Source organism: Perca fluviatilis, chromosome 15 (assembly GCF_010015445.1).
Source record: "Perca fluviatilis chromosome 15, GENO_Pfluv_1.0, whole genome shotgun sequence".
NCBI classification, from domain to species: domain Eukaryota; kingdom Metazoa; phylum Chordata; class Actinopteri; order Perciformes; family Percidae; genus Perca; species Perca fluviatilis.
This window is the reverse complement of record NC_053126.1, coordinates 12,151,233-12,178,240: the sequence shown is the minus strand read 5'-3', so window position 1 is coordinate 12,178,240 and position 27,008 is coordinate 12,151,233. Positions and strand designations below refer to the sequence as shown.

The window sequence follows — 27,008 nt, the reverse complement described above, 5'->3', positions numbered from 1 at the left end:
AATGATTTATTACTCTTAACAGCTCATGTGTTGTAATAACACATGCGCTGCAAGCTCATGTGTTATTATAACACATGAGCTAAGTGACTGCTGAGTGGGTTTTAAATGCATCAATTACACAGATGATGTGGGCAGTGATATCATAATATTAAAACAAGGTAAGGGGAATGTATCTGTGTGTGTGTGTGTGTGTGTATGTGTGTGTGTGTGAGAGAGAGTGAGAGAGAGAGAGAGAGAGAGAGAGCGAGAGAGAGAGAGAGAGAGAGGGGTGTGTCAGCAGCAGTTGTAAAGACATGTTATTTACAACGTAAGAGAGTTGCAGGGAATGTAGGAACAAGTGTACATGTGAATTTCCTTTGTCCTGTCAATATAACATGAGTGCATACAGTATTATTTATCTGTAAGATAACCCTGTTAACCCCGGTATACCATAATTGTTTTTTACACCACAAATCTTAAAAACAAAGACATCCAGGCAAAAGCAGATTTCATTCCATTATTTATAGTTGTCCACATTGTTAGGATACAATACAAAATACAGACTTAACACTTTATATGCCTTAAATGGACATTAATGCTTTAGAGGTTTACATTCTGTAATTTAAGCAGAAAAAAGAACTTGGAGCATTAGAAAACAAAGCTTTTACTAGCTGCACACATTATCCTTATCATAATAATTTGCCTTACTATTTAAAAAATATCACTTAACTACTAAGATTTATGCTTTACAGAGCACTGGCACATCTCAGAAGCTGTATTATTAGTTGTTTGTATGCAAAATGCTGCATCTGCTACAATAAACGTAATGACATTGCTGTCCTCTGAGCGGTATAACTTTATGGTCGGTCCAATGACACAATCAATAAAAGAAATATTTGGGTAACACATGAAAGTTACAAAGTGCTTCATATATTGTAACATTTGTATCTGTTTTATTTATATCCACTCTCATTCTGTACAATACAGCCACAATATAATGTTGTTATAGTTTCATACAGTATAATAATGTTTAGTATAATATCCAACAGTGGAACACAACATTCACATATTGCACACTGCCCGCTGTTAGCGCCACATCATCCCACTTCTACTTAGTGTGAGTGTGAACCGGTGAAAAAGTATCCTTGGAACAGTTAAAATTGTCTTTTATAAAAACAAATAGTAGGTGCCAACTTTGCACTGATGTTGTCTCATATATTCACGTTAATAACATTAGAGGTTAGAACAATACCATTTAGAAAAAAAGAAATGATATGGCTATAACTGACATGGTATGGATTTGGAAAATCCGCTGACAGTGAGGCATAGATACAAAGCAGAACATGAAACAACCTGTCATCAAGACAGATGATTTCGATGAGTATTTACTTGAGAAAATAAGTCAGTAAAGAACTTATGTTACATTCAGTGTGGTGGGCGGTTTACAAAAATACACAACATGTAAATTAATAGGAAAACTGATTTTCTGGTTTTTCTTCCAAACCACCAAGAGAATGTTAATTAAAGTAATTTAATATCTATTTCAGGATAAAATTCATTTTTGTTAAATCTATGACTTATTCATGAATACATAAAACAAAGATTTTACTGTAGAATTGGAATAGCACACTTACACTCAGGCTTAGAGAAAGAAAACTTCAACTACAGGATGTTACTGAGTAACTGTCTTTCAAATAGTAGAGATACCTTGACAGACAAACAAACACAGGGTTGTTTTCTATGTGGCAGTCTTATTGTAGAAATTAAAGTTTTAGACTTCAGCAAAAACTTGTTTTTAAATGATATATAGTATATACTATACCACTGGTATAAAGCTAAATCGTCCATCCTGATGCAAAAGACATTTATTTTTGCCTCATGTCAAAGCTTCCCTCTCTTCATTTTACCAAAAACACATAAACACACAAAACCTTGTTTTTTTTGCTCAAAATTGTGCATTGAGTGGTGTGTATGTGTTTGTGCATGTATATACAGTATATGTGAATGTGAATGTGTCTGTGGACATGTGTGTGTACTGTATGAACTACTGTATGTAGTCATCTGCATCTGTGTGTGTTACCAGGCCAGTGGGGAGGCCATTCGTGGACTTCTGGGACTCTTCTGGTTTTCTGCAGCTTGCTGATCATTGAGAGCTTTCTGTGGTAAAGAAACAACAGGGTTTGTAAGCTCACATAAAGTGTTATTATAACTTAAAGTAGATACAACATAAACACATATTCCACTATACATATATAAACACATATTCCACTATATATACTGTATAGATACATATATTACAACATATATTACAACATATATTACAACAGATATTGATACAGAATATTGGTGCCCTTTCAATTTGTCCACTAAGGCTGCATGAAAAAAAGTTTTGCTCATAAAAACTGAATGTGAATTGCATAAATCGGAATGCTGTGCTCATACTGATTTGCTGAATAAAAGAAAATAGTTTCAAATATTATTTTTTTTATTATTTATTCAGATCTGGCTTCCTAGAAGCCTGCCAGGCTGCAGCACAGTGCTGAATACTCAGTGTCAACATACTAATCTTGTCACTGTCTGAAGCTCATTATTAGTACCGTAGCCTGGCAGACTTTCTCTATACATCATTGATGAAATGCAGGCTGTGCTCATTAATAAACACACTGCATTCTAAAGACAAAACATTGGCAGAGTAGAAAATCCACGACGTAATTATAAGAGGTGTTTATCTGCAACTGTTTAAGTTGTGCATGTTGAATAGTATGGTGGAAGGCTGAGAAGGAACTACAGGGGAAAATGCCTATAGTTTTTACTGTAACACTGTAGAAGTAGGACAGCAGGACTTATACTGTATAATAAATAAATCTTTCTTGCTCACCTCAAATTTGCCAATGAACTCAGCAAAGATACCAAAGAAGGCCTCAGTGTTTGTGCCTTTGCCGTCTTCTCCAAAGAAAGATGCAGTTTTGCTGAATTCCTCCATAGCTCTCTGTTGCAGGGAATCCAGAGACTGGAGTGCTGGATGACTGTTTTCCAGGAAGTTCTACACACACTGGAGTCAAGGGGCATACAAGTCTCATCATCTCTTCTACTACATTAGTTAATCTGTTTTTGTTTTTTTCATCAGCCTACATATCTTAGTGCTGTCTTTGGCACTTCTGTGAAGGATACACTCATGGCGACAGCAAAGCGGTCCTCAGCAGTCACAGGCATCTTCTGACAGGCTGAGCGAATGTCCTGGATAGTTGTATGAAGGTCATTCAGATCTGATGTGATAGTCCTCTGGTTTACTATAGACAGAAAAAAGAAGGAGAAGGAAAGTACGCTCAATCCATTTAAAAATGTTCTCAAGCTATGGCGCAGAGGTAAAAGAAAAAAATGTATCTACCTTTGGCAGCAAGAGGAACCATGGTTAAATCTTTGGAAAAATCCAAAACATCAGGGAAGTGGTGACATAACGACTTGACCAGAATATGTAGAAATGTTGACTTCCCATCCACTGTTTTAGTTGTGCTCAACTGCAGAAGGACACAATAAAGTTATAAACTGCGTAAGCATAATATGATGAGAAAGAAAGCCCAGGCTGCCTCTCAAACATTTGATTTGAATATGTATTAGTGTATGATGTACCTCTGTAAGGAAGTTGATCTTGAAGCCTGTAGTCTTGTTGGTTTTAGGCTGGCTGTTATTCAAGTAGTTCCCCATCGCCAACACAAACTAATGAAAGACGGAGTGTAAGAAGCAGAAGTGCAACACTCTCAAAGAACTAATTTATCTACAGATTTGCATTACATTTTCAATTGCAACATTTCATCTCTCATATGTACTTTGCTCAACAGCTGGCTACCTCTAGTATCTTAGCCAGCTTCTTGCTTGTCTTCAGCTCCATTGAAGCCTTGTAGAGACAGTCATATGCTCCCCTCAACTCCTCCGTCTTCTCCTGTAGAGAACACTTGAAGAGGAGGCTCTGCAGGCGGGTCTTGTACTCTGGTACTGATAACATCTGATGGAGAACACGCACAACAAGCAAAAAAGTGAGTGATGATAAACACAAATACAGCACGTAGACACAGGTAATCGATACAACCAACCCACCCATCCACACCCTGCCAGGACTGTACCTGCAAGACAAACTGGTCTGGCTCACTGAGTTTGCTGGGGTCCTGTCTATATTCTTCGTACTTTTTTACCTCCTCTGCATCGGGGGCATAGAGTAGCAGCTGTTTGATGTGGGCTGGCTCCAGCCTATCACTGACCATGTTCATCAGTATCTGACGCAGCTCACCAGGAGACAGTTTTAGGTGGGCTATCAGGATGGCTAAAGGTTAACAGGAAAATAAACAGGCATTTATAAATTCCTAATTTTGAACCATAAATGAGCCCAAGAATCTGGGCTAATGGAAATACAAAGAAATATACAATTTTACATATACTTACAGGCATTGTAGGCCTTTTTATGGGACAGAATTTCAATCACATCTTTCTTCTTAAAGGTTTCTAGCACATGGGATGGCTCTGGAACAGGCACTAAAAATAGGATCAGTGTTTGTAAAATGCCCAGATGTTATGTAGGTCCAAATAGACAGTAGAAAGATGAATGGGAATAAAGATTTTGTGTATATTTTACATTTTTATGTAGCCAGTTAAGATCAAATTACAAGTAGAACAAGTGCAAAATAAACTTACAATTCACCATCACAGTCAAAAGTGAGAGAAATGGTAGGAAAAGTAATTTTAAAAAGAGCTGGGGATTCACGTGTTGTAATTTTCTTTGGACATATAATTCAAGGGTGAAATATTGTAGACTTAATGACTAAATAATCACACTCCAAGGATGCAGAGATCCAAGAACCTGAATAATGATGTGCTAAGAAATAATAATGCATCGGTCATTCTGACTTAAACATTTATATTTGTAACATACTATGCACATTAGTGAGGCTTATTGATTCATCCATAATTATTTACATATCATGTTATGATCTTTAGCTGTGCTTCCATTGAAAGCACTGCATACAGCCACGTGTACTCACTGGAGCTCTTCTGTGTCCCAAAGTGCAGCTCCAGATCCAGATACTTCACCATGTCATGCAGTTTGTCATAGTCAGAATTGGCTCCCAACTACCAAAGACATGCAAAAATAGTGAATTACAATTTCATGACTGTTAAAATATTTTTAATTTGGAATTCTAAATCTAAAATTGTATTACATTAAAGAGCCCTTAGGTCCCAGTGTCAAAAGCCCACAATGCTCACCTGTCCCCAGATAGTCCCCTCTGAGTTTTCCACCTGCTCCCAGCGCAGCCTCTTCACACTCATGTGGTTGGAGTCCATCCTGGAGAGTGAAGGCCTGGGCAAGGGTGGAGGGGAGCAGGGTGGCGGCAGAGGTGGAGGCGGAGGGGGCTCCAGGTGCTCTGAAGGGTCAGATAGCGAGTGGGGGAGGGACTGAGGCTGGCTTTGGCCATGGGATTGCTTATGGTGGGACTGGGTTTGGGGCTGGTGTTGCAACTGCAGCAGGTGATGTGAGGGCTGGGACTGTGGACGGGTGGCTTGATTGGAGGGCTGAACTTGGTGCTGGGATTGGTAGTGTTGAGGCAGAGGCTGGAAAGTGGAGATGGTGGGCTGGTGCGGCTGGAGCGGCTGAAAGGTGGAGAGAAGGGGCTGAGGCCTGTGGGGCTGCTGGGGAGGGTGGATGACATGAATCTGGTGTTGGTAGTCCTGCGGAGGGGGCTGTGGGGTCATATGGTGGATGTGGTGGATCTGAGGTGTGCTGGAGTGGTGGTGGGTCTGCTGGATAGAGTGGGGTCTTTGGGGAGAGGGTTTGGTGGGCTGGGGGTGATGGGTTTGGTGGATCTGCTGTTCTTGGTGTCTCCCTTGTTGTGACACTTGGGTCTGATGATGACCTTTAAGACTTCTCCGACTCTGATGGGAGTGGCTGTCCCGGTTTAGCTGAACTGGGAGGGAGGCAGGCTCTTGCTGGGCTTCATGGAGGAGCTCTGTGGAGGAGTGATGGGGCTTAGTTTGGTGCATCTGGTGGGCTTGATGGAGCAGCTCAGTGGAGGAGTGGTGGGCCTGGGGATTGTGCATTTGATGGAGCAGCTCAGTGGAGGAATGGTGGGCCTGGGGATTGTGCATTTGATGGAGCAGCTCAGTGGAGGAATGGTGCGCTTTTCCCCGATGCATCTGGTGCGCTTGATGGAGAAGCTCGGTTGAGGAGTGATGGGGCTGCATTTGCTGCATCTGGTGACCTTGGTGCAGAACCTCTGTTGAGGAATGATGTGCCTTGGTTTTCTGCATTTGGTGGAGCATTTCTGATGAGGAGAAGTGTGCATGGACTTGTTCCATCTGCTGGAGCATCTCAGCAGATGAGTGGTGGGCCTGGAATTGTTGCAACTGGTGGAGCATCTCCGCAGAGGAATGGTGGGGCTGTGGTCTCATGCCCTGATGGCTTTGGTAGATGCCCTCAGCGTATGGACCTTGTTGGCTGGGGTGGACTGTTGGTTGGGGCGGTGGCTGGTGTGGCGGTGGCGCTGAACGGGACTGACGTCGAAGGAGATGACTCTGGTGGGCCTGTTGCTGCTGTGCTTGGCGCATCATATACAGAGGATGGTTAGGGTGCTGATGGGCTGATCGGAGAGAGAGTGAAGGAAAAGAAGGGGTGTTTTTTTTTGGAAAAAAAATTTTTGGGTTGTGGGGCCCCGCTTTTGTTGGCTGGTTCGGCATCGAGTGGTGGCTCTGGTAGATCTGCTGCTCTTGACATGATTGTTGCTCCTCGTAGGACTGGAGCTCTTCATAAGCTTTCTGCTCCTCATACGCTTTACGCTCTTCAAAAGCTTTTTGCTCCTGGTAGGACTGAAGCTCCTCAAATGCTTTTTGCTCCTTGTAGGCTTGACGCTGTTCGTATGCTTTTTGTTCTTGGTAGGCTTGGCGCTGTTCGTATGCTTGTCTTTCTTGGTAGGCTTGTTGCTCCTGGTACATTTGTTGCTCTTCAAAAGCTTTTTGCTCCTCATACACCTTTTGCTCTTCATAAGCCTGTCTCTCCTTGAAGATTTTCTCCTGATAGGCCTGTTGTTCCTTGTAAGCCTGCTGCTCTTGGAACAGTTGTTGTTCTTCAAAGGCTTTCTGCTCCTCATACGCCTGCCTCTCCTTATATGCTTGTTGCTCTTGGAAGGCTTTGAGCTCTTGTATGGTAGCATGGACCTGAAGGTCCTCTCTTGTAGGCATCACTTTATGTAAGGAGTGCCGTTTAGGTGGTGGATTACTGCGGGGTGGAGGTGGGGGAGGGGGGCCAGATTTCCGGCGGATGGGTACATAAGCTCTTGGGGAGTGTTCAGGGGTGTAGCTGAGCTGTTGCTGTTGTTGGTGCTGAGACTGAGACTGTGCAGGTGCTGGAGGGGGAGGAGGAGGGTCATTGAACTGAACAGGAGGGGGTGGTGGAGGGGTCATTGGGGGTGGAGGGATGTGGTCGGAGGAGGAAGAGTAAGTGAGGGAGGAGGCATTCTCTTCTCCACTGCTGCTTTGAACATCACTCGGGCTGCTGAGCTCTGGAGCCACAAATCCTCCATTTTCATCCTCGTCTACCCCCAACTCCTCTTCATTATCCTCATCCTCCTCATCTGGGAAGCCCATCTGCACAACATCCTGGCATTAACACCAATTACACTTCATTAGCCCTTTATTGTCAAAGAGGAACTTGTGAAATGATTTTAGTAAACTCCTCAAGCTAGATGAATATATTGGCTTCAACTGAACTTTTTTTTAAATTCCAAACCTAAAATAATAGTTAATAATAATGGTTGTCTATCTGGGAATGTTCTGCATGATCTCCTGGCTATATGTCTGAGCAAGAGCTGTATGAACATGGTTACAGTTCAACAGAACATTTCTGACTGCAGATGTAACGACAGCTTGTGTACTTCTGTCAACAACCCGGTTCACTCTCTAAAGGCACCTCACATAAAAAGTAGTGAACAAGATGTATTGTGGCAACTAATTCTCATTCAGTTGTTGTATTTTTGAACTGCCAATAAATGTGGGACTAACAGCAGATTATAATGTTGTGTTTTAAATGGATCACAGATTGTTTTTAATTATTTTTTAAGGTCAAAGTAATTAGTGAAGGACGGCAAAACATAACTGAAAGAAACTGTATATCCATACACAGGGAAAGAAAACACTTGTATGTGAGGCCATTTGTAATGCAATTTTATGCAAAAGATTATTCTCTAACCTAGTTTTGTTCTACTTTCACTTTGTCACTTACTTTACAGGAGAGTATGTTCTGTACCCGTTCTGTCTGTATATGTATGTCAAGGGGTCTGTCCTATTTCACATTTTGACGCAACATACCATAGGGAATCAGTGTACCATGCCGAATTAACCCGCTATCACCAGAAACTATGGAATCATGGTTATTTTCACAAAAATATTTTAGCTGATATATTAGGATATTTGTACATTCTCTTTTTTTTCTACACCAAAAACATGACCTCTATAATAATTTTTATCAGACTATCTGAAACTTCTCTACAGTCTTAGGGTTTCTTTTGTAGAGTTACAACTTGTAGGAAAATAATCAGTAAAGTGCAGCATGCACACATAAAAAGTTAATGATTCAGATTGTCATACTCATAACATGTGATAGCTGATAACATCTGACAATATACACGTTTACTGAATGAACATCAATAGTCATCAAATTATCAGCTATTTTTTTCACTACATAATGAGGTTTCAGACTTCATGTAACTGTCACTCTACCTCCTCGTAGTCATTCTCCGGAGACAGGAAGTCATCAATGATGGCCACTCTCTGTCCCAGTTGCTCGCTCAGTGCATCCAGAAAGCGATCTGTGTCTTCTGAGCGTGGTGGTTTGGAGAAGGTGTAACGCCGCTTGTTGCTGCGGTGGGTGGGGGGACTAGATGGGAAGTCAGAGGGCTCTGGAGGTGACGGAGGGGGACTGTCTAGGCTAATGTAGGGGTTGGACTCACCACTGGTCTGGCTTGTCAGCCCTGATGGATAGAACTGGGGTGTAGGGGGGCTGGGGAGAGGCTCTGGCCATGATGTAGGGGTTGGGGGGCCTTTACGGCTACCTGAGATAAGGAAGAGACATGCAGTGGATGAAGTGGCAGTAGAGCAAATACAAAAAGGCTATCAATAACAGTCTCTGACAAGTACACACTTTCCTTTCTAGAGAATATGTAGGAAATTCCCCCAATCCCTCACCATCCCATCCAATTTAAGACAGTGTCAATAATGAACTAGATTTAACAAAGAAAATGTAACACATTGTTGGTGTGTGCAAGTAAGAAGAGGCTTTCGCTCTACAATTGCAAAATGTGAAAAGTTCTGCATTTGGAGAAGGTTCTGCACAAAACAGTTAATCTGAACATGTCTCCCAGAATAGCTAAAACCATAGCAGAAAACACATTTTTGATTGAGGAGGGTCTTTAAATGTGTGTTTTCTAGTTCCACTTCCACCATCACAATATCCTCATTACTTTATGATGTTCAGTGTTTATTAGACTACTGTGTGACAATTTAAAATTCCCTGCAACCTAAGAGCCTGGATCTGTCTGATGTAGATTGAATAAGATGATATTCCTATCTTAACCTGGTATGTGCACTCTGCATCCCTATCCCTCATGGGCAAACCAAACCAAGTCAACGATGGCAACTTTTAAAAAATTTCTAAATAATGCTTAATATTAAGGCATGTGATGCCAGCTCTGAACCTTCCTACACAGGATCTAATCTAACAAAATAAACGCAAACTAATAACAACAAAACTAGTGGGTTGTTTCAAGACTCCTCTGTGCTGTATATATTTATGTACATAAAATAACAAAAATCATGTGTGTAAAATGTAAAATGCATGCATATTCTGTTGAGTCAGAAATGGGTTGGCTACCTTTGGATTTATTACTCTTGCACTGCAGTACTTTTTAAAGATTTTGTTATCTTTGTCTATCTCTCTTACACTAAAACACACACACACACTCAATCATGCATACAATAGATCTGCAAGGTAGTCTTTTTATACAGTCATTTAAATATAATTAGAGCTGCTATGACTTCAGTGTATATGTACTGTATGCTTTCAGCTACCTGTGTTAGCATGTATTGTAGGGGAGGCTGTGCGCGAGGGAGGCTCCAGATCCAGCAAACTTTCGGGAGCAGGAGGAGCACGACTCTTCAGAGACTTGGACCTCTTGGTTGAATACATGTTCTCCAGTTCAGCGTACACCGCTGACAGCTTGTATGGTAGAAATGTACAAAGAAACCAGAGTAAGAGTTGCCCTATAAAAGGTGAATCCTATGTATCTTTTCCCCTGAGGACTTAGGTACCTACATTGGTGAGGTTGTTGGGAGTCTCAGGAAGGGAAGTACCATCTCCTGACTGTCTCTCTCCTGGAGCCAACCTCATCCCTGTCTCCAGCAGCATCTCTGCACGGAAGCCTGTGACAACCAGGTAGCCGAGTTAGCCCTGGCCCATGTATGGTTGGGCTGACAGTCAGCTACAGTTGGATCAGGCTATCTTTGGGCCAGTAAGGGAGAAGCAACCAACTAAACGATTTTGGCTACATGGGAATACATTATGTTATATAACTATTATTCTGTATATAATATACAGTATGAATTGAACTAAGCCATGCTTGCCACATCAAATAAATTGGAAGCTGGAAACATAGCTAACAGATTCTACCAAAAAAATCTAACTAGGATTTAACAGGACTGTGTCTGTGATCACAATGAGGATAATGCGAATTCTGAAAATAATAGCGATGGTGGGGATAAGGATCAAGAGTGTCATGGTGGTCATAGTGTTACTGTTGCTATAAATGATAATGAAGATAATGAAGTTCTGTACCCTGGCCCAAGTGTGTGCCAATGACCAGGTCGTCAGAGCTACGTCCCCTCACACTGCTCCTGTACGTGGTCCCTGTCACCCTCATGGAGCTGCTACGTCGATGGGGCTCGGGGGCAACCTCGGGCTCTGGAGGAGGGGGAGGAGGTGGTGGTGGTGGTGGAACTGGAACACACACACATATTGGCAATGCAGAGGAAGATGCAAAGGTGTATGCGGTACCTGAGTTGATTGCACTCTACTGAGCCAGTGAATTTACTGTATTAAAGATCCCCAATGAGAGCGTCTATCTCACACAAACAAACCCATTTTCATTCAGACACATATACACCTCAAAAAGCACATACACCACGAATTAAAAAGGACAAATGTGTGCACAGACCTGGCGCTTTGTATCCAAGAAAGCGTGAGATCTTGCTCTGGCAGTGCTCCTGTTCCTCATACGTCAGCAGCTGGTAAACAAACTGCCAGATCACCTGTTTGGCTGGAGTATCCAGCACCGGGAACACATCCACGATCAGAGTGTCAACATTCCTGTTGCCATGAAAACACAGGCAATGTGACAGAGATCGCCTGGCTGTCCAATCAGAGGTCAGAAGTTGAGCTTGTGGGTATGATCACCCATGTATGTGGGAAACTAGACATAAAATTAAAGGGGCACTCCACCAATTTTACACAGGAAAGCACGTTTACTCATTACAAGGAGTTTTAGTTGTATCATGTCATCTGGGTCTCAATGCTATCTTTGTTTAGTTTAGGGACTTTAAAGCAGAAAGCCTCTGTTACAAACTTTAAAAGGCATTTAGCAAGCAGACAAGGTCTAATGAAATGATGATATCTTGGCATCTTTGAAAAATCTCTCTTGTAAGTCCTGAAACTTAAACACTAAACCGCTGGAGTACCCCTTTTATTAGATACATTTTGTGATGTATTTTATAGTAGAGAGAAAATCCCGCACACTGACCATTACGCAAGCAATAATTTATTAGAAAAATACAACGTTTCGGTCTCAGACCTTCATCAGACCTTCATCAACCTTCATTACCTGATGAAGGTCTGAGACCGAAACGTTGTATTTTTCTAATAAATTATTGCTTGCGTAATGGTCAGTGTTCGGGATTTTCTCTCTACTATTTTTGATCTGTTGCCTTTGATCATATCCTACGCACCTGCCCGACAAAAGAGGTGTGCAAAAAAGTTTTTTTCACGTGATGTATTTTATACCTCCATATGTTTCACTGTAACTTACATGCCAATTATGGTTGAAGAAAAAAGGAACATAATAACCCCAACAGTACAAAAATGTGTTCAGTTATTTCTCTCAATACTTTTTGTCCCCCTCCCTTCCTCCCCGTTTGCACATTACTTCACATCCGTCCTTTGTCCCCCTCTTTCTCCCCCCACTCCCCTTCTCTTCCAATCTTTTGCCCTACACCTTGCTCACCTGTGCTGGAAGAAGTTCTCCAGAGACTTGCAGATGGTGTACCTCTCCTGGATGGTCAGCAGGTGCTCCAGCTGCTGTCCGAAGGTGCGGCCCTGAACCCGGATACTGGGGGGCAGAATCTCTGCCACCCACTGCAGGGAGCTGAGCACAGGTGAGCGGGAACGCTCTGTGGGAACACCACCCCCTGCGAGGTCCTGCTCTGACAGGGTGAAAGTAGGGGGACCATCCTCCACTACCAGAGTGGGCATGGCACCACTGCCCTGGAGCATGGACACCACCTTCTCATGGGATGAGGTCCTACAGGCAGACACATGGTACACATGAAAACACATGCACACTCACACTGTCATAGCCTTTTAACTGCATGTGCCAATTAGTTTTTGGAATGAAAATCCCACAATATAAATTAGTCATTTCACTTTACTGATGTGTAAACAAATGAAAAGTGTTCTGTATTCTGCAGAGAACATTGCAGTTTTACATTCTCTGGGGAGCTTCTTTATCATTGTTTGTCTTTGCTGTTTTTCAGGAAACTGCTTTTATTTTTCTACCAAATCCATGTGAAATGAGACTTGCACTCCCTTCAACAACTTTGTGAGCTCTACAAAAAAAAAAAACTTCTTCAACATGGGAACCGTATTACCATATTCATGTTTGCCTGTAAATACAATCCTTTTCTGATTAATTAGATTTAGAAACTGCATGATTTTATGTAGAACTTTGGCACAAATTTGCAAAAAAAATTCTAAAATGAATGCCGGTGAGAGCTCAACCTCATGTCCAGTCCATTGAGAAACAGGATGCGGTCTCCTGGTTTTAGACCTGCCTTGTCTGCTGGGCTTCCTGCAGAACAGAAACTGAGTAAGAGATGTCTGATTTGATTTATTCTCATTACAAGAACAGTACAGTGGTAGAGTTGGAAGCTTTGTTAAGCTATAACAGTCTGTCAAATGTAATAACAGTTTTATTACAGCGTAATAACGAAAAGTACTCATATGTGATTTACGAGCCATTTAAATATACACACATTAAGTATAATGAACTAGCTACACACACATTTTACTTACCAGGGATGACAGAGTCAATCCACACTGGAGCGTGGCCTCTAAGAGTGAAGCCAAAACTTGTGTTACCCTTACACACTCTCACTGTCCTAAGGAGACAAATTTGAGCTTTGGTTAATGGCAGGACTGAGTAATAAACGAAGGCCCTAGGAATAAAAGAGAAGCAGGTATTCAAAAATACTCAGCTCTATCTCAAGTAATTGCGAAATGTGCATAGTTAATATATGATTAAGGTAACGTTTATATGAAATAATGCATGGGTTACCATATAAACCCTGTTAGACATAATAAATATGACACAATGGACACAAACTGTGGTTATGTAAGGGTGGTATAATTTATTCATCACAATAGCTCATTTCACAGTGTCGTGGCTGCGATCTGTTATCTGTAAAAAGTTATCTGCAATGAGACAGTTAATGCAGTTTTATCCAACTGTGGACCTCCAGCAGATTTCCATATTCAGCAGACTACTTTAAATTCCCATCCTGCATGAACAACCCCACTTAAATATGGACAGTATATCCCAGGGGAGCTGTGTATAATCCTCATAAGGCAAAGCCATAGAAGGGATAAGCAGTTTCTTGGGGCACTTTATTCCTACAACTCAATAGACAATGATAGGATGTTTGTAATCACGTTGTTTACTTGGTTTTTTTTACCATGTTTTAATCCTAAAAAATGTGATCAGTTTTTTTATATCTAGACAGAGAACATCCTGTCATCAATTCATAAAAACAAGAAAGGAAAAAAACACACAGCAGATGAAGACAGCAATAAAACAGACATTCTAAATAGGTTTATGTTCCAACCACTGAACCGTCTATTTTTCACTTTACTCCTACTCATCTTAATTCACATAAATTCCATGCTTACACAGGAAGACCAGTCACAGCTGCTGTTGGTTATGAATGTGATCAGACGTAAGGGGAGAGGTGATGTTATTTTAGGAAACGGGTTTTCTTTGATAGCTAAAAATGACATACACTGTTTAGCTGGTGGGAAATAGAGTGATGATGGGACTCCTGCTGATAAAAGGCCAAAACACACAGGAACTAAATAAAGACAGCATAAGCCATGAAAATACTGTCAAATAAAAATCTGCAATATGACACTTAATACAGACCTACAGTTGGTGGTGGTGCCACTGGAGTGTCCAGCTATGAGTGAGGTGGTCTTGCGCATGCCGCGGGCAGGGGGGACCATGCCTTCCTCTGCTTGGGTGCGTGGCACTGAACTGGCACGGGTGGAGACCAGGAGGCGTTCGGGGTGATCCTCACTCCGGCTGCGGCGAAGGTGGTTGCGGCTAGGGTCACTGAAGCTCCGCCCTTTGAGCCGGCTCATCAGGCTCTGGGAAACCACCTCGTCAAAACGCTCCCGGTGCTTCTTGGGAATGAAGATCCTGGCGAACATTGTGAAATCAGACACAAACTCAGAAAAAGGCTTCACTGAAAAGCTTTATACCAACAAAATCAAAGCAGCATTCCAGCCCAAAATCCCCAAAACTCAAAAATTCTTTATCCTGATCTTTGAAAGCATCGTCCAAATTATCCCAAATCTGGAGGGATTCTTGTACTGACTATTGTTCCATCTGCAGGATCTACTTAATTGGTAATATGGTCTCATGGGAGGGCCGAGGCAGGTAGAAGGGATTGGTCCAACATTAGTTTGTGGGTGTGTTTTTGTGAGAGTATGCATGCATGTGAGAGAATAAAAGAGATAAGAGATGAGCTTTGTTTGTGTGGTCCTGTCACATTAGCAGCTGCAGGTAAGAGTGCTCAGTATCAGTGAGAGCTCCCTGCTAATATGCAAAAAGCATGAAGCTCAGAGTTACCTCTGGGAGACAGTGCTCCTCTCCCCCTACCAGTGTTATTTTCTCCTCCCATAATAAACTCCCAATGCCTTTATCCTCTTAACGCAAAAACCCACCATAAGATATCTTAGATATTAGTTTGTGAGATTTAGTATGTTCCAGGGGTGATTTTTTTGATGCAGCCACTTTCCTCCAGTCTGTTTTATGTGCCGCATACAGTGCATGTAGATGAAAATAAAGTGTCCAGTCAATAACATGAAGATTGGAGTGGGGACAAGTAGTGTTGGTGACATGAAACTTGTCAAAGAAGACTTGTATTTAAGCTCTGAGGCTTGGTGTAAAAATTGGTAGCGCTGTCTCTTCTGTGACAGATTTCTCAGTGTAGGATTGTTCAACATCAGCACCATTTGTTTGTCTTGTTTCCTAAAACCTGACATTTACCACTGATGTTTTATTCTACTTTAAATGTCTACTCCCCTTAAACCCAATTATACTAGAGGTGTTGTCTGCTGCATGAGTTTTATACAGTATTTTGCCAATTATCTGCGAGAACAAGATACATAACAAAACACCGACCCAGAAATGGAAGAATCATTGCCAATAACTGTGTTGTAAAAAGTGTTTGAGGCTGCGATTTTCCTTTAAATATAGGACGCCTTCTTCCTTTTTCTCTCTCTCTCTTTTATCCGATACACATACACAAGCAACCTCAATCTCACACCCATGTACACACACCTCACACACACATTTGTCCCTTCTCTATTTTGCATATCCCCACCGCCTCCCCCCACCCATCCCGCCTACAAAATGATGCTGCCTCCATTCTCAACACAAGCCTCTCTCTATCTCTCTGTCTTCATGAATCTCTTGGGTACTTCCACTGTGCAGAGGAGAAAAGAGTGCTTTGTTTTTTTTCAGCGCACCAGTTCCAATGTGCATCCAGATACACCGCACAACTCAAACACTACTGTTGAAAATAGGGCTCAGCGGTGCGGTTTGGTTTGGTTTTTCAAAGCTGTTACAGTCCTTTTGCAGGTACATTTGAGGAACATTGTTAGGAGGCAAGGATTAGATGATTTGGTAGTTTCATAAAAACGTACAGCAGGTAGTGGGTTTAAATTAAGAGTGACGCATAAACTGATCTGCCTCCATTATCTTGCAATCCAAAGTAGATGGAAGCTAACACATATTCCCACTCTGGAGATTTCTTACCTAGAGAAAAATCTGACTCACCAATGTTCCCAGGCTCTCTCTCTCTCTCTCTCTCTCTCTCTCTCTCTCTCTCTCTCTCTCTCTCACATGCACCGTTTGTTATTTAACACCACAAGTGAACAATGACCTTCAATTGATTTAGATTTCTGAATGTAGTTATCTGCTGCATTTAATCATACAAAGAATATACAATACATTGAACAAGACAGATTTTCTGCTTTGCAATCCATGTGTCAGAGTCTTGTGTCCAATTAAAGCACGACACAGTTGCATGTTATTTACGGCTGCATATTGCAAGTGAATAGCACTGCAGCAACAGTACAGTTGTATTTCTCCTAGTCTGATAGCGTGTGGAGTATTACACACACATGTAATGGGAGTCTTGAGTTAACTGCTGATTTACTGTCAAATAATGCAATCAACTATCACGTTAAAATAATCTGTTATTCAGCCTCTTTTAAATAAGCACAATCTGGATGATAATGCTGCTGCTGCTGCTGCTGCTGCTGATGATGATGATGATGATGATGATGATGATGATAAACAATTATTTATTAGTCCTATCAGTATAGTGTATTGTGGACATAAACAAGTGGATGTGATGCCAGGGCCTGTCTTGAAAGAAATCACTTACATAGATACAACTTCATCTGCTTACTATGAAGACATCCATATAAATAAAAGCCAAGGAAAATAGTTTGTGTAGGTGACAGTGATTAAGAGTTGGGTGTGTTCATGCACCAAATATTCTCAACACTGCCCTGGAGGGCTGAAATGTGCTCATCTGTGACAGCAGGCTGCTCTGAAGTGCTATCTCCAGGGTCAGTTTTGTACAGCAAGAGTAGAACTATAACAACTCGAGTTAGAGCAATAACACAATAACATTAATTAGTACTACAGTCAGTAAGCTTAGCCCATAGAAAGGGCAGAGTGAGTGATGAAGAAAGAAAGAGAAGTTGTTGAAAGAGTTTAAGTGATGAATCAATATGAAGAATGGCATAAAACATTGCATGCAGGGATAGATATGACGACACAATCAGTAACATATGGCAGAGTCAGAGACAATGAAAGATAGGTGGAGAACTAGAGCGCTTTCTAGGCCAGGGTCATGTAACTACTGGGAATGAAGCAGGCATGTGATTACAGGCAATATAGGCCACAGAACTTTCCCAAACTACACTCATACATCACCATGGTTACTCGGACAAACGGTGGATAGGGAAAACTAAACAGAATGTGTATTTCTCACAGTGACAGGGCTCTATTGATTTCCATTAACTTTATCACCTCCAACACCACTCTGTCATGTTACGATCTCAGGCAAAGAATATTTCACTTGTGTGGCCGGGTTGGATCAGTGGGTAAAGCAGGGGCACATATACTGACGGCTTATGCCTCAATGCAGAGGTCCAGGGATCAAGTCTGACCTGTGACAATTTCCTGCATGTCTTCCCCCTCTATCTCCCCTTTCTCACCTAGCTGTCCTATCCATTAAAGGCGGAAAAGCCCAAAAAATTATCTTTAAAAAAAGAATATTTCACTTGTGAAATCTTGTAAACCCGGTAAAACAAGTGAGCAGAAACTTCACAGCTTTCTGCCGTTGAAGTTGGATGTAGGCCTTAGGATGCCCTCAATTTTAAGGAGGGCAAGAGGAATCTTTAATTAGGCCTGAAGAGGGGGTGGATCAAGGACAGAGCACGCGGAGGGATGAATGACAATTGCAATCAGCTGGAAAACTCATTGCAAGAACCATTATTATCAGACCCACTTCTGATCAGCTAATTTGACAGCTGGACCAGTTATGAATTTGCAAACACAAAGCATATCTGTAGACACAGAGTTTAATTACAAAGCCACAGAAAGCAAGAAGAAAAAATGTATCATTAGTTATTTGGAGATGTGTTCTAATCACGTTTCACATGCTGGAATCAGTTTTAGGGACAGTACAGAGTTCCACATTTTTACATGCTGACTGAAGGTTTAAAATAATCATCAATACAAACGTGATGACAAACACACAGGAAATAGCTGCACAACAATACTTCAGCAACTTTAGATACAAGTCAGCACAAACAACACAAAGCGCAGTGAACACTGCTGAGATCAAAGGAAAAGTTCCATACCGAACGTGTCTGGAAAGGCTCCTATCCCTTCCCATGGCTCTTCTGGGCTTTGAGGAAGTGCCTGAGCTCAGTTAAGCAATGCTAATGCCTCTCCTCTATCTCGATGAGTCCCCATCTAGTTTGAACAAACTCTCCCGGACAAAGGGGAAAGAAGAGAAAGAAGAGAAAAAGGAAGGTGTCCTGGTTCTCAAAAGCGCTTGCTGCAGGCTCGGAAAGCAGCCAGAAGAAGAAAGAGAGAGAATGAGAGAGAGGGAGGGTGGCTGTGGTTCTCATCCCTCCACACCTCCAAAACATCCTCAGGTAGCATCATCAGCTGTTCTCCAACTTCATGTTTGGGGCAGCACTCTTTCTTTGTTCCCATCTTTTGTCCCGTTCCTTCTCCAAAGAAGACAGGGTCAAGCCAGGTCACGGCAGGGTAGTCACAGTTAAATCACAGTTAAAAGATAATCCCTGTCACTGAGTCGTCCATCATCTTGCAGTAAGAGATAGTGAGTGACAAATCTTCTCTTTCCTCAGTGAGGAGGAAGAAAAGAATGAGATGAACAGAGGAGTGCGTGAGGAGGGAGAGAGGAGAGAAGTGGAGAAGAGAGGAGGGCCCCAGTGGAATTTCATAGGCAGGTCAGCATAATGTGTGTGTGTGTGTGTGTGTGTGTGTGTGTGTGTGTGTGTGTGTGTGTGTGTGTGTGTGTGTGTGTTTGTAAGAACCAATAGTGTGCACATAAGTGAATGTACAGAAACTTTGACAGCCATGTCTGTGCAAAATCTGACATCTATCCAAATGTCCCTAAAAACCTTGACTGATTCATAAAACATTTGTAAAATACAAAAACACTATGGTATTCAAATAATAATGGAAAGAAAAAATACTCCGACTGAATCCGACTTTGAGTTCGTGAAAAGCGCTATATAAATTCAATTTATTATTATTATTATAATCCTCGGTTGAGAATGCATCAGTCTAATTAATTCATATCTTTGAAGTCTATATACAGATAGGGTATCAGGCCTTCAGTTCACCATAATTACATTCAATTACCATAATACTACAGAACCGCATGAACAAAAGAGCGAAAAGATGTTCCAAGATTGACTCTAACGACCCTCCAGATACATCATCTTTTGCATAACTTTCAAGTGTTCAAGCACTCGCTAACCCTTGGGTTTCAGAGCCATTTAAGAATCGAGACTGGCAAATGTGTCAGAAACCTAAGAGAGAATTTATTAAAAGAAGTAGGCTGCTTAAAAATAGAACACATCCTGTGGGAGGGCGAGGCAAATCGGTGAGGGGACTGAGGCAGACTGAGCAGAGTGTGCCCCAGCTGGTCAAGTTTTACAAGGCAATACAGAAGAAATAACTTCCGTAAGCTGTTAAGTACACCTCACATCCTCTGATAAGTGCCCTCTGATTACTGGACTGAGGTGGGGTAAGTAGAGAGTTTGTGTGTGTGTGTGTGTGTGTGTGTGTGTGTGTGTGTGTGTGTGTGTGTGTGTGTGTGTGTGTGTGTGTGTGTGTGTGTGTGTGTGTGTGTGTGTGTGTGTGTGTGTGTGACTGTCACAGGAAGTGACAGTGATTGAGGTAGAGGGAGACTGACAGATTGGAAGACAGAAATAGGGGGAGGAGACAGCGGGCAAATAAAAGAGAGATTCAGCTTCAGTGGCAGACACATAGATTCTCCACACCTCAAACGACAACACTGGCACACAGCTCATGACTAACAATCTCTGGTTCCTTTATATCTTGGTCATCGACAACCAGTGATTCAAAATACAACAATTGACAAATAAAAACAACATATTAGCACTCACTCTGTATCTTTTAGTGTGTTAGCATGCTACTATTTGCTAATTAGCACTAAACACAAAGTACAGCTGAAGCTGATCGGATTGTGATTAGTTTTGAAGGTATTTATTCATTATCCGAAGCATTGGACGAATTAAAATAAAAACTAATTTACCTGATGGTTGCGTTAATTATGGGAAAAGTTAAGGGGTTCACCAAAGCAGCTATTACAATACTTCTTAAAAAGGGATGTGAATGTATGTTACAAATTTCATGGCAATTTAAAGGTTTTTTGCAGCATTTCTCTCAAAGCCACAAATGTCAACGCCATGGTGGCACTAGAGGAAAAGTCAGAGAATAGTAATGTTCATTAGGATTCATCGTTTGGGCACCATTAATATCTGTAACCAATGTCATGGCAATCTATGCGATAGATAGTTGAGATATTTCAGTCTGGACCAAAAGTGGTGGACTAACTGACTTTGCCGTCCCTACAGCCATGCCGCTTGCATGGCCCTAAACAAAAAAAAAAGCTGCATTTAAACATGCCTATTAAAAATATAATCAGCAACACATTTCCACAAGAACAGAGAACTTCCACATTACATTACACAGCAGCAGCCATTAACACCAACACCACCCTGAGGCATGGCTCATGGACAACCTGGAAGCAAAACTCCCTCAGGTTCCAACTACAGAAACCTGTTCACCAGATTCTGCTGTAAACATCAAGAGCTATTCCAAACCTGGAATATAAATATTTTTTAGCCCTTTCCAGAGCCTAATTGGCATAAAAGAACATTTAGTTGCACAGCACAAACAGCGCTGAAAATGACAACAACACAATGACAAAGCAGGCAGAGGAAGGGAAACTCTGCATATCAAAGCCTTAGGTCAAGGTTACAGTGCACCTGAACTAAACACACCAGGGTGGACCATTATGGGTAACTACAGCTATCTGAAGAAGATTCAACTAAAGAGATATTCTGGCTCTTCTTGGGAGAGTTACAGTACAACTACAGTAAAACTGTTCTCAGTCCTCTATGGATACAGTTAATGCATAATTAATGGGACTCCTGTGCAAAACAAACATTGCAAAGCATTTTCACAGGCAGCTTTCTAAGGAAGGAAATGTGCTTTCAAAGCTGTGAGACAGACAGCTGTGTCGGAGGAAACTGAGATGACTGGACAACAGCTTTGTTTCTAAGCTGGAAAGGGAACGAATTACTCCCGAAAAACAGTCGCTGGAAAACTTGAACGCTAATTGATTGTTACTAGATCGCTACTATAGAATGCTTTAAAAGCACTTCAGCTTACTTCATGACCAATCCTAAATAAACTTGATGGCATGCTTCCAAATGTACAATGCCAAATTGCTTTTCAGTACTCACCTGAGGCAGCAATTCATAATTTCTTCCCACATACAACTTCAAAGCAAGGACTGCAGGCATGTGTGTGTGAGAAAGAGCGCTGTGTGCACGGCGTCTAAGCATCTGCATGTTTGTCTGTTTTCGTATGTGTGCATGTCTCAACCAGCAGCAGCAAACTGGCTGTAGCGGCTAAGAGCTGTATGCAGAGGAGGGAATAAAGAGCATCCAGTGATGTGATCCGCGAAAAAAAAATCTGTGCGTGTATCAAAGAGTGCATCACAGCTGACAGGGAGGAATGGGAAAGAAAGAGACCAACAGAGAGAAAGTCAAAGTGAGAAAAAGTGAGGGGAGGGGCGGACAAAAAAAAGAGAGCTCTTGTGATTTGGGTTTTGATTTTCTAATCAATGATGTGGAGAAAGAAATGCAATATGCTGCGGTGAATTTTTAACCATACTCTTGTACTGTACTGTACCTGAGAGGGGAGAAACAGAACAAGCTGCACCCAAGGGCCGCAGTCAGTGCTTGACATCAGGTCAGCTATTAATATGTGCTCTTGATGTACACCTCTCCTACATTTCACAATAAAATGCTAAGAGAGGGAGTTTCTGGGGCGGCCTCTAGCTCACCCAGTAAGAGCGTTCGCCCCATGTTGGCTGAGCCCTGCAGCGGCGCGGGTTTGATTCTGACCTGCTGCCCTTTGCTGCGTGTCATCCCCCTTTCATGTCTATCCACTGTCACTATGTAATAAAGGGAAAAGCCCCAAAATAATAATCTTTAAAAAAAAAAAAAAAAAAGTGAGAGGGATTTTCTTAACTATTGATTTCATGAGATAATTAAGGAGGTTTTGCTCTCTCACTGTGCCCTTATTGTTGTGTAAAGGCTGTGCTGTGCAGTTAATCCTATAGCTCAACTGTCTATGACACAATGGACTGCATGTCTCCCTCGTGCATTTACAAGCATTCCTAAAAACAATGATAATGAGAAAACAATTTGAAATACAACACAGCCAGGGCATTATCTGCATAGGGATTTCAGTTAGCCTTGTTGAAAATTAATTTCCCCACTCCGCTAAATAGAATAAATTATCAATGGGTGATTGATTTAGTTTTACATTTTGGGATGTTTTTCTGCATTTCTAGAAAGGTTAATTATTTATTGAGATGTACAGTTTGGATTAGTTGGAATGTCCTGTTTGGCTGTTAATGAACTGTGCTCCCATGTTTGGTAATGTTTTACAGTTAAGGTGTTGTTCAAACCCGAGCATTTACAGAGGTATTAAACGCTTCCTATTTAACAATGTACAACCCAAACAAAACAAAGAAATCGAAGAAGGGTTTGGTTGTTTGGTCATTACACAGTAACTATCCCTAAAAATAAACATCTTGGTTTCTCCCCAAAAAAATTAACTAAAATGTAACCCTAAATTCATACCCTTTGAAAGTTTAGACGTGAAACAGCACTGCAGGCTGAAATATGTATGCATTGTCCTGGTTACCTCATTGGCAGGGACAGATAACTGAAACAAGATGTAAAGCCACCACTGTAGCAAAACTTTGTCGCACAGTGAGTCTGATTTTTATTTGCAGTCTGTTTAAAGTGCGTGGGAAGAGGGGATATAAACAGTTTTAAGAATTCTCTTGCATCTGACTCCTTTGATCACTGCACGAGAAGGACTAAAAAACTAGTTGGTCACGCAGACTCAAAACAGGACACACAGACATGGTTGACTATAAATAATGTCTGTCTGAGCAACTGTTCGGCTACCTGACGCTGTCAATCAGCTGTTGATGTTCCTCTGTGATCAAGATGTCGGGCAGGGCCTCAGCCAGAGTCTCCACATCCCTCTCAGCAGCGTACTGCTTGAGCACCTCAAACAGATGTTCCTTCACATCTAGCTCCTCTCCTAGCACTTCCTCCACCTGATGGGTACACAGACATGAATTGATATACAAAAATAAACAAATGCAGCAAACAGATAAACTATCTATTTCCCACCCACTTTCTTATTGAACTCCATGGCCTTGTGGGCACGACTCTCCCTGATGCTGTCCCCGCTCTGCGACAACACCCTCATGCTGCTGCTCAGTCGCTTGGGCCGCCGGGCCATACTGAGCACGCCCAGACGCAGAGGCCGACCCTGAGCTGCTTTGATCATGGCCGCTGCCGTTTCATGATGCTTCACTGGGATGCCGTTGACCTCCATGACGTAGTCCCCAGCCTTGAGGCCATTGCGTCCAGCAGGACCGTTGGGCATGCAGTCCTCCACCATCAGAGGGCTGTCTCCAACGATGGTGAACCCAAAACGGCCATCTGGGCCAGGAGCGATGTCAATCTGAGGAAGGGGAGAGCATGTTTGCCACCTCATTGCCGTTTTCACCTGAATGTTCTTAGTGTTTTTCCACCAATAAAAAAAAAAACACACACACAAAAATGTGGATTACTGGGTGTCGTCTGACCTGTTCAATCCGTGACACCACTCCGATGCTGGGTGGTACCGTCTTGAGGGTCTGAGCCAGAGCGATCAGAGCCGGTGTGCTGAGGTTGGTCACATCCTGGCCCTCAATGTCCACCACTTGGTCCCCGGGCTGCAGGCCAGCCAGGTAGGCACTACTGCCCTCCACCACAGACAGGATGTAGCTGGGCCCAGTGCCACCTAATCGGAAGCCAAATGCCTCAGGCCAGTTCTGATTGGTGGCTGGGAGGCCGAGGTCTGGAGGATGGACAGAACAACAAGGCAATAAACAAGGCAGGAGCTTAGTGTCAAAGGAAAGCCGGAGTTATTATGTCGGATTAGACTTTAATGGGTTTTTAATTGTGAGGTGAAATGTTTTACTGCTTGCCGATATGTATGTCCTATTAGCATGTAGGAACATTTCTAATCAGGAGCAAGCTGCTCATACAGACAAGCAGGTTGTGAGCTGTAAAATGGAGTCCATTGGTTTAATTAGGGCATCTCAGAGATGGAGCTGCCTAGCTGTAGCAGCAGGTACACGGGTCTATGTAATGAACCCTCAAACATAAAGAGACAGAAGTCACTTAAACAACTTTTTTAGATTGGTAGATTAGTTTTTCTCTTAGTTGAATAAATGAAGAAGAAAAGAATAGAGTGAAGGAGGTTATTTCTGACTGATGGTATGTAGCCCGCATGAACTGCTGGCCTTCCCCTGGTCACTGGCCTCCTTCTACTGCAGCAGAACGTGTCCCAGCAGGCTCACTTGACTTTATCTACAGCCATCTAGATACGTCAAAGATATATATAGGCCATTATAGGGATTGGTCAGTACATCAACACCCCAAAACCACTTCATATTGATATATATATTCACTAAAATGAAAATCCACAACACTTGCTGATAGTTTGGTAGTTTGTTTAATTTAGTTACTTTTCACATTGATATTAAAAGGCTACTTAGAGGAAATTAAAAACTTCATTTAATCTACTGTTTGTGTTTATGTTAGATTTCTGTGTAAATATGTGTGAATATAAGTAATGTTTGGCTCAAGTCAAGACAGCACTGGCACTCACATCAACAAAAAAAGTCTTATAAAATGACAAAATGACTCCAAGGTGCAAAATTAGAAGAGACAATTTAACATTGGGAAATAGAACAGCACACTGTAAGACACATTATAAAACTGCAGATGCATAAACAATGGCATGCAGTCATTAATCAAAGAGTCAGCACCAAACTGCTCTGTTTTTCTTTTTGTAACTGATTAGAGGCATAGAAAGATGGAGACAGAGGAAAAGTCAGTCAGATGGAGAAAGACCAAATTAGAGACGAGACGTAAGAAAAGTAACACAAAAGTGCATGAGAAGTGAGAAAATAAGTCTGTTCAAAACTTGGCAAAGAAATGCCAGATCTGCTTAAATGCAAAACAAAGACAAATCAGATCTCACTGCAGCACAGGGCTATATATTCAGGGAGAGATGTGGCTGAGTGAATAAAACATATATCAAAAGGCAAAGACTCAAAGAGCCACAGAATGTGGTATCGACTTGCTGAGGAAACATCAAACTGCAGCTGATTATTGATCTAAAATAGATTGGGAAATCACTGACATGGAGCTCATAATATTTTCTCTCCACCAGAACACAAGCAGCACTCAGACTTCTGTCTGTCCTATTCTCTCTAGCCTGCGACCCAGTTACACAATGTCAGCTTTAGCTCCTTTTAGCTCTCCTCTTTATCTTACCTCCAGCAGATGAAGCAGTTCAGAAACATAATGTACAAACTACCATTCAGAGAAGGAGACTTACAGAAATCTTTAGAGGCACTCCGGGTACCAGACTTGCTCTGGCGCAGGGAGAAGCGGCCCTTTCTGCTCAGGAAACGCCTCATCCTCGCCCGGCTTGCGGCAGGGCACGTTCCAGCCAGCCTCTCTTCGCCCCCGGCCTGGAGGTTGATGCAGCCAAAGAGTGCCCTCGGACACCTTTGTGCTGCTCCTTACCTGAGCTCACTGGTGCCAAAAGCCTTCACCCAGCTAGGCAAAACAAGTGCACCTAAAAGGTCACATCTGTAGGTTATCTGGGCCAATGCCTCCCTCTGTTCTCAATCAGAGAACCAGCAGTCTGCAGCTAAGGAAAGGGAGGCCGGTGAAGAGGGTATAGTGTCTGAAAGTCAGGCTCTTCATCCTGGGTGAGGTGGTCCAGTCTCAGCCTCAGTCCAAACCCTATGGCTGAGTGGTGATCAGAAAACTGGGACACACTAACACGGTCCTGAAATGGTTCTTTGCAAGAAAAGGTACTGCGAAGCCCCATTTTTCTATAAATACCTTTGCTTCTCTCTCTCTCTCTCTCTCTCTCTCTCCCATCCGCTCTCTCTCTGCCTTCCTCTGTTGCTCATTTGGATAGGGCTCTCTCAGAGGGCTGAGAAGTGACCCAGAAACCAGTGTGTGGTATACCAGCCAGGGACACTCTGATTATAGCGGCTGCGTTAACCTCAGTACTGGATGTAGAGACAAGAGATGTAGCCTGCAGATATGCTCAAGGTTGCCTGCAAAATTTCAGCCAAGCCAATTAACTGTGGTGAATTAAGCCTAGGATTGCAAATACTAACACCGACGTGACAGCATGACATCAGGCAGTACAAGCTTGGTAGTGTGTGTACATTGTGTACCAGATGTGTTTTACCTGGCAGGTGTGTGTGGTTTTAAAGCAGGTGGTATTCCCATGATGAGATGGAAGATGACATTCACTCCACAGCCACACACTTTTAAAAAACAGAGAAAAAAATGGAATAAGAATGCTACACAAGATAAGAAAAATAAGATTTTACTATAGCAATTAATTCATGTGTTATTTTTTTTACTAAGGTTGGGGGGTCTTTGGGGAAGCACAACTACTATGAATTGG

At 42.2% G+C, this 27,008-nt stretch overlaps 1 protein-coding gene across 1 annotated transcript; it reads right to left on the bottom strand.

Moving 5' to 3' along the window:
• Nucleotides 1–482: 482 nt before the first annotated feature.
• Nucleotides 483–26,945, bottom strand: grid2ipa (glutamate receptor, ionotropic, delta 2 (Grid2) interacting protein, a). The gene is made up of 24 exons (XM_039825269.1): nt 25,914–26,945; nt 24,109–24,362; nt 23,652–23,984; nt 23,417–23,571; nt 14,481–14,756; nt 13,358–13,443; nt 13,064–13,133; nt 12,291–12,587; nt 11,229–11,380; nt 10,850–11,011; nt 10,331–10,437; nt 10,087–10,234; nt 8,740–9,071; nt 7,369–7,608; nt 5,236–5,451; nt 5,013–5,100; nt 4,417–4,506; nt 4,101–4,297; nt 3,827–3,982; nt 3,610–3,696; nt 3,368–3,497; nt 3,151–3,269; nt 2,858–3,022; nt 483–2,136 (listed from the first exon to the last, which is right to left on the bottom strand). Exons 1-24 carry the CDS (start codon nt 25,993–25,995, stop codon nt 2,056–2,058), a joined length of 4,023 nt encoding a protein of 1,340 aa, XP_039681203.1. The 5' UTR covers nt 25,996–26,945; the 3' UTR covers nt 483–2,055.
• Nucleotides 26,946–27,008: the final 63 nt, after the last annotated feature.

What these genes read in the sequence shown, in the direction of transcription:
- grid2ipa (XM_039825269.1), bottom strand. Translation starts at nt 25,995, where the DNA reads ATGAGGCGTTTCCTGAGCAGAAAGGGCCGCTTCTCCCTGCGCCAGAGC. An exon ending in CAGCTGATTGACAGCGTCAG is followed by an intron (nt 14,757 to 23,416) that starts GTAGCCGAACAG and finishes AATGTTCGCCAG; the next exon opens with GATCTTCATTCCCAAGAAGC. An exon ending in CTCAATGGACTGGACATGAG is followed by an intron (nt 12,588 to 13,063) that starts GTTGAGCTCTCA and finishes GTCTGCCTGTAG; the next exon opens with GACCTCATCCCATGAGAAGG.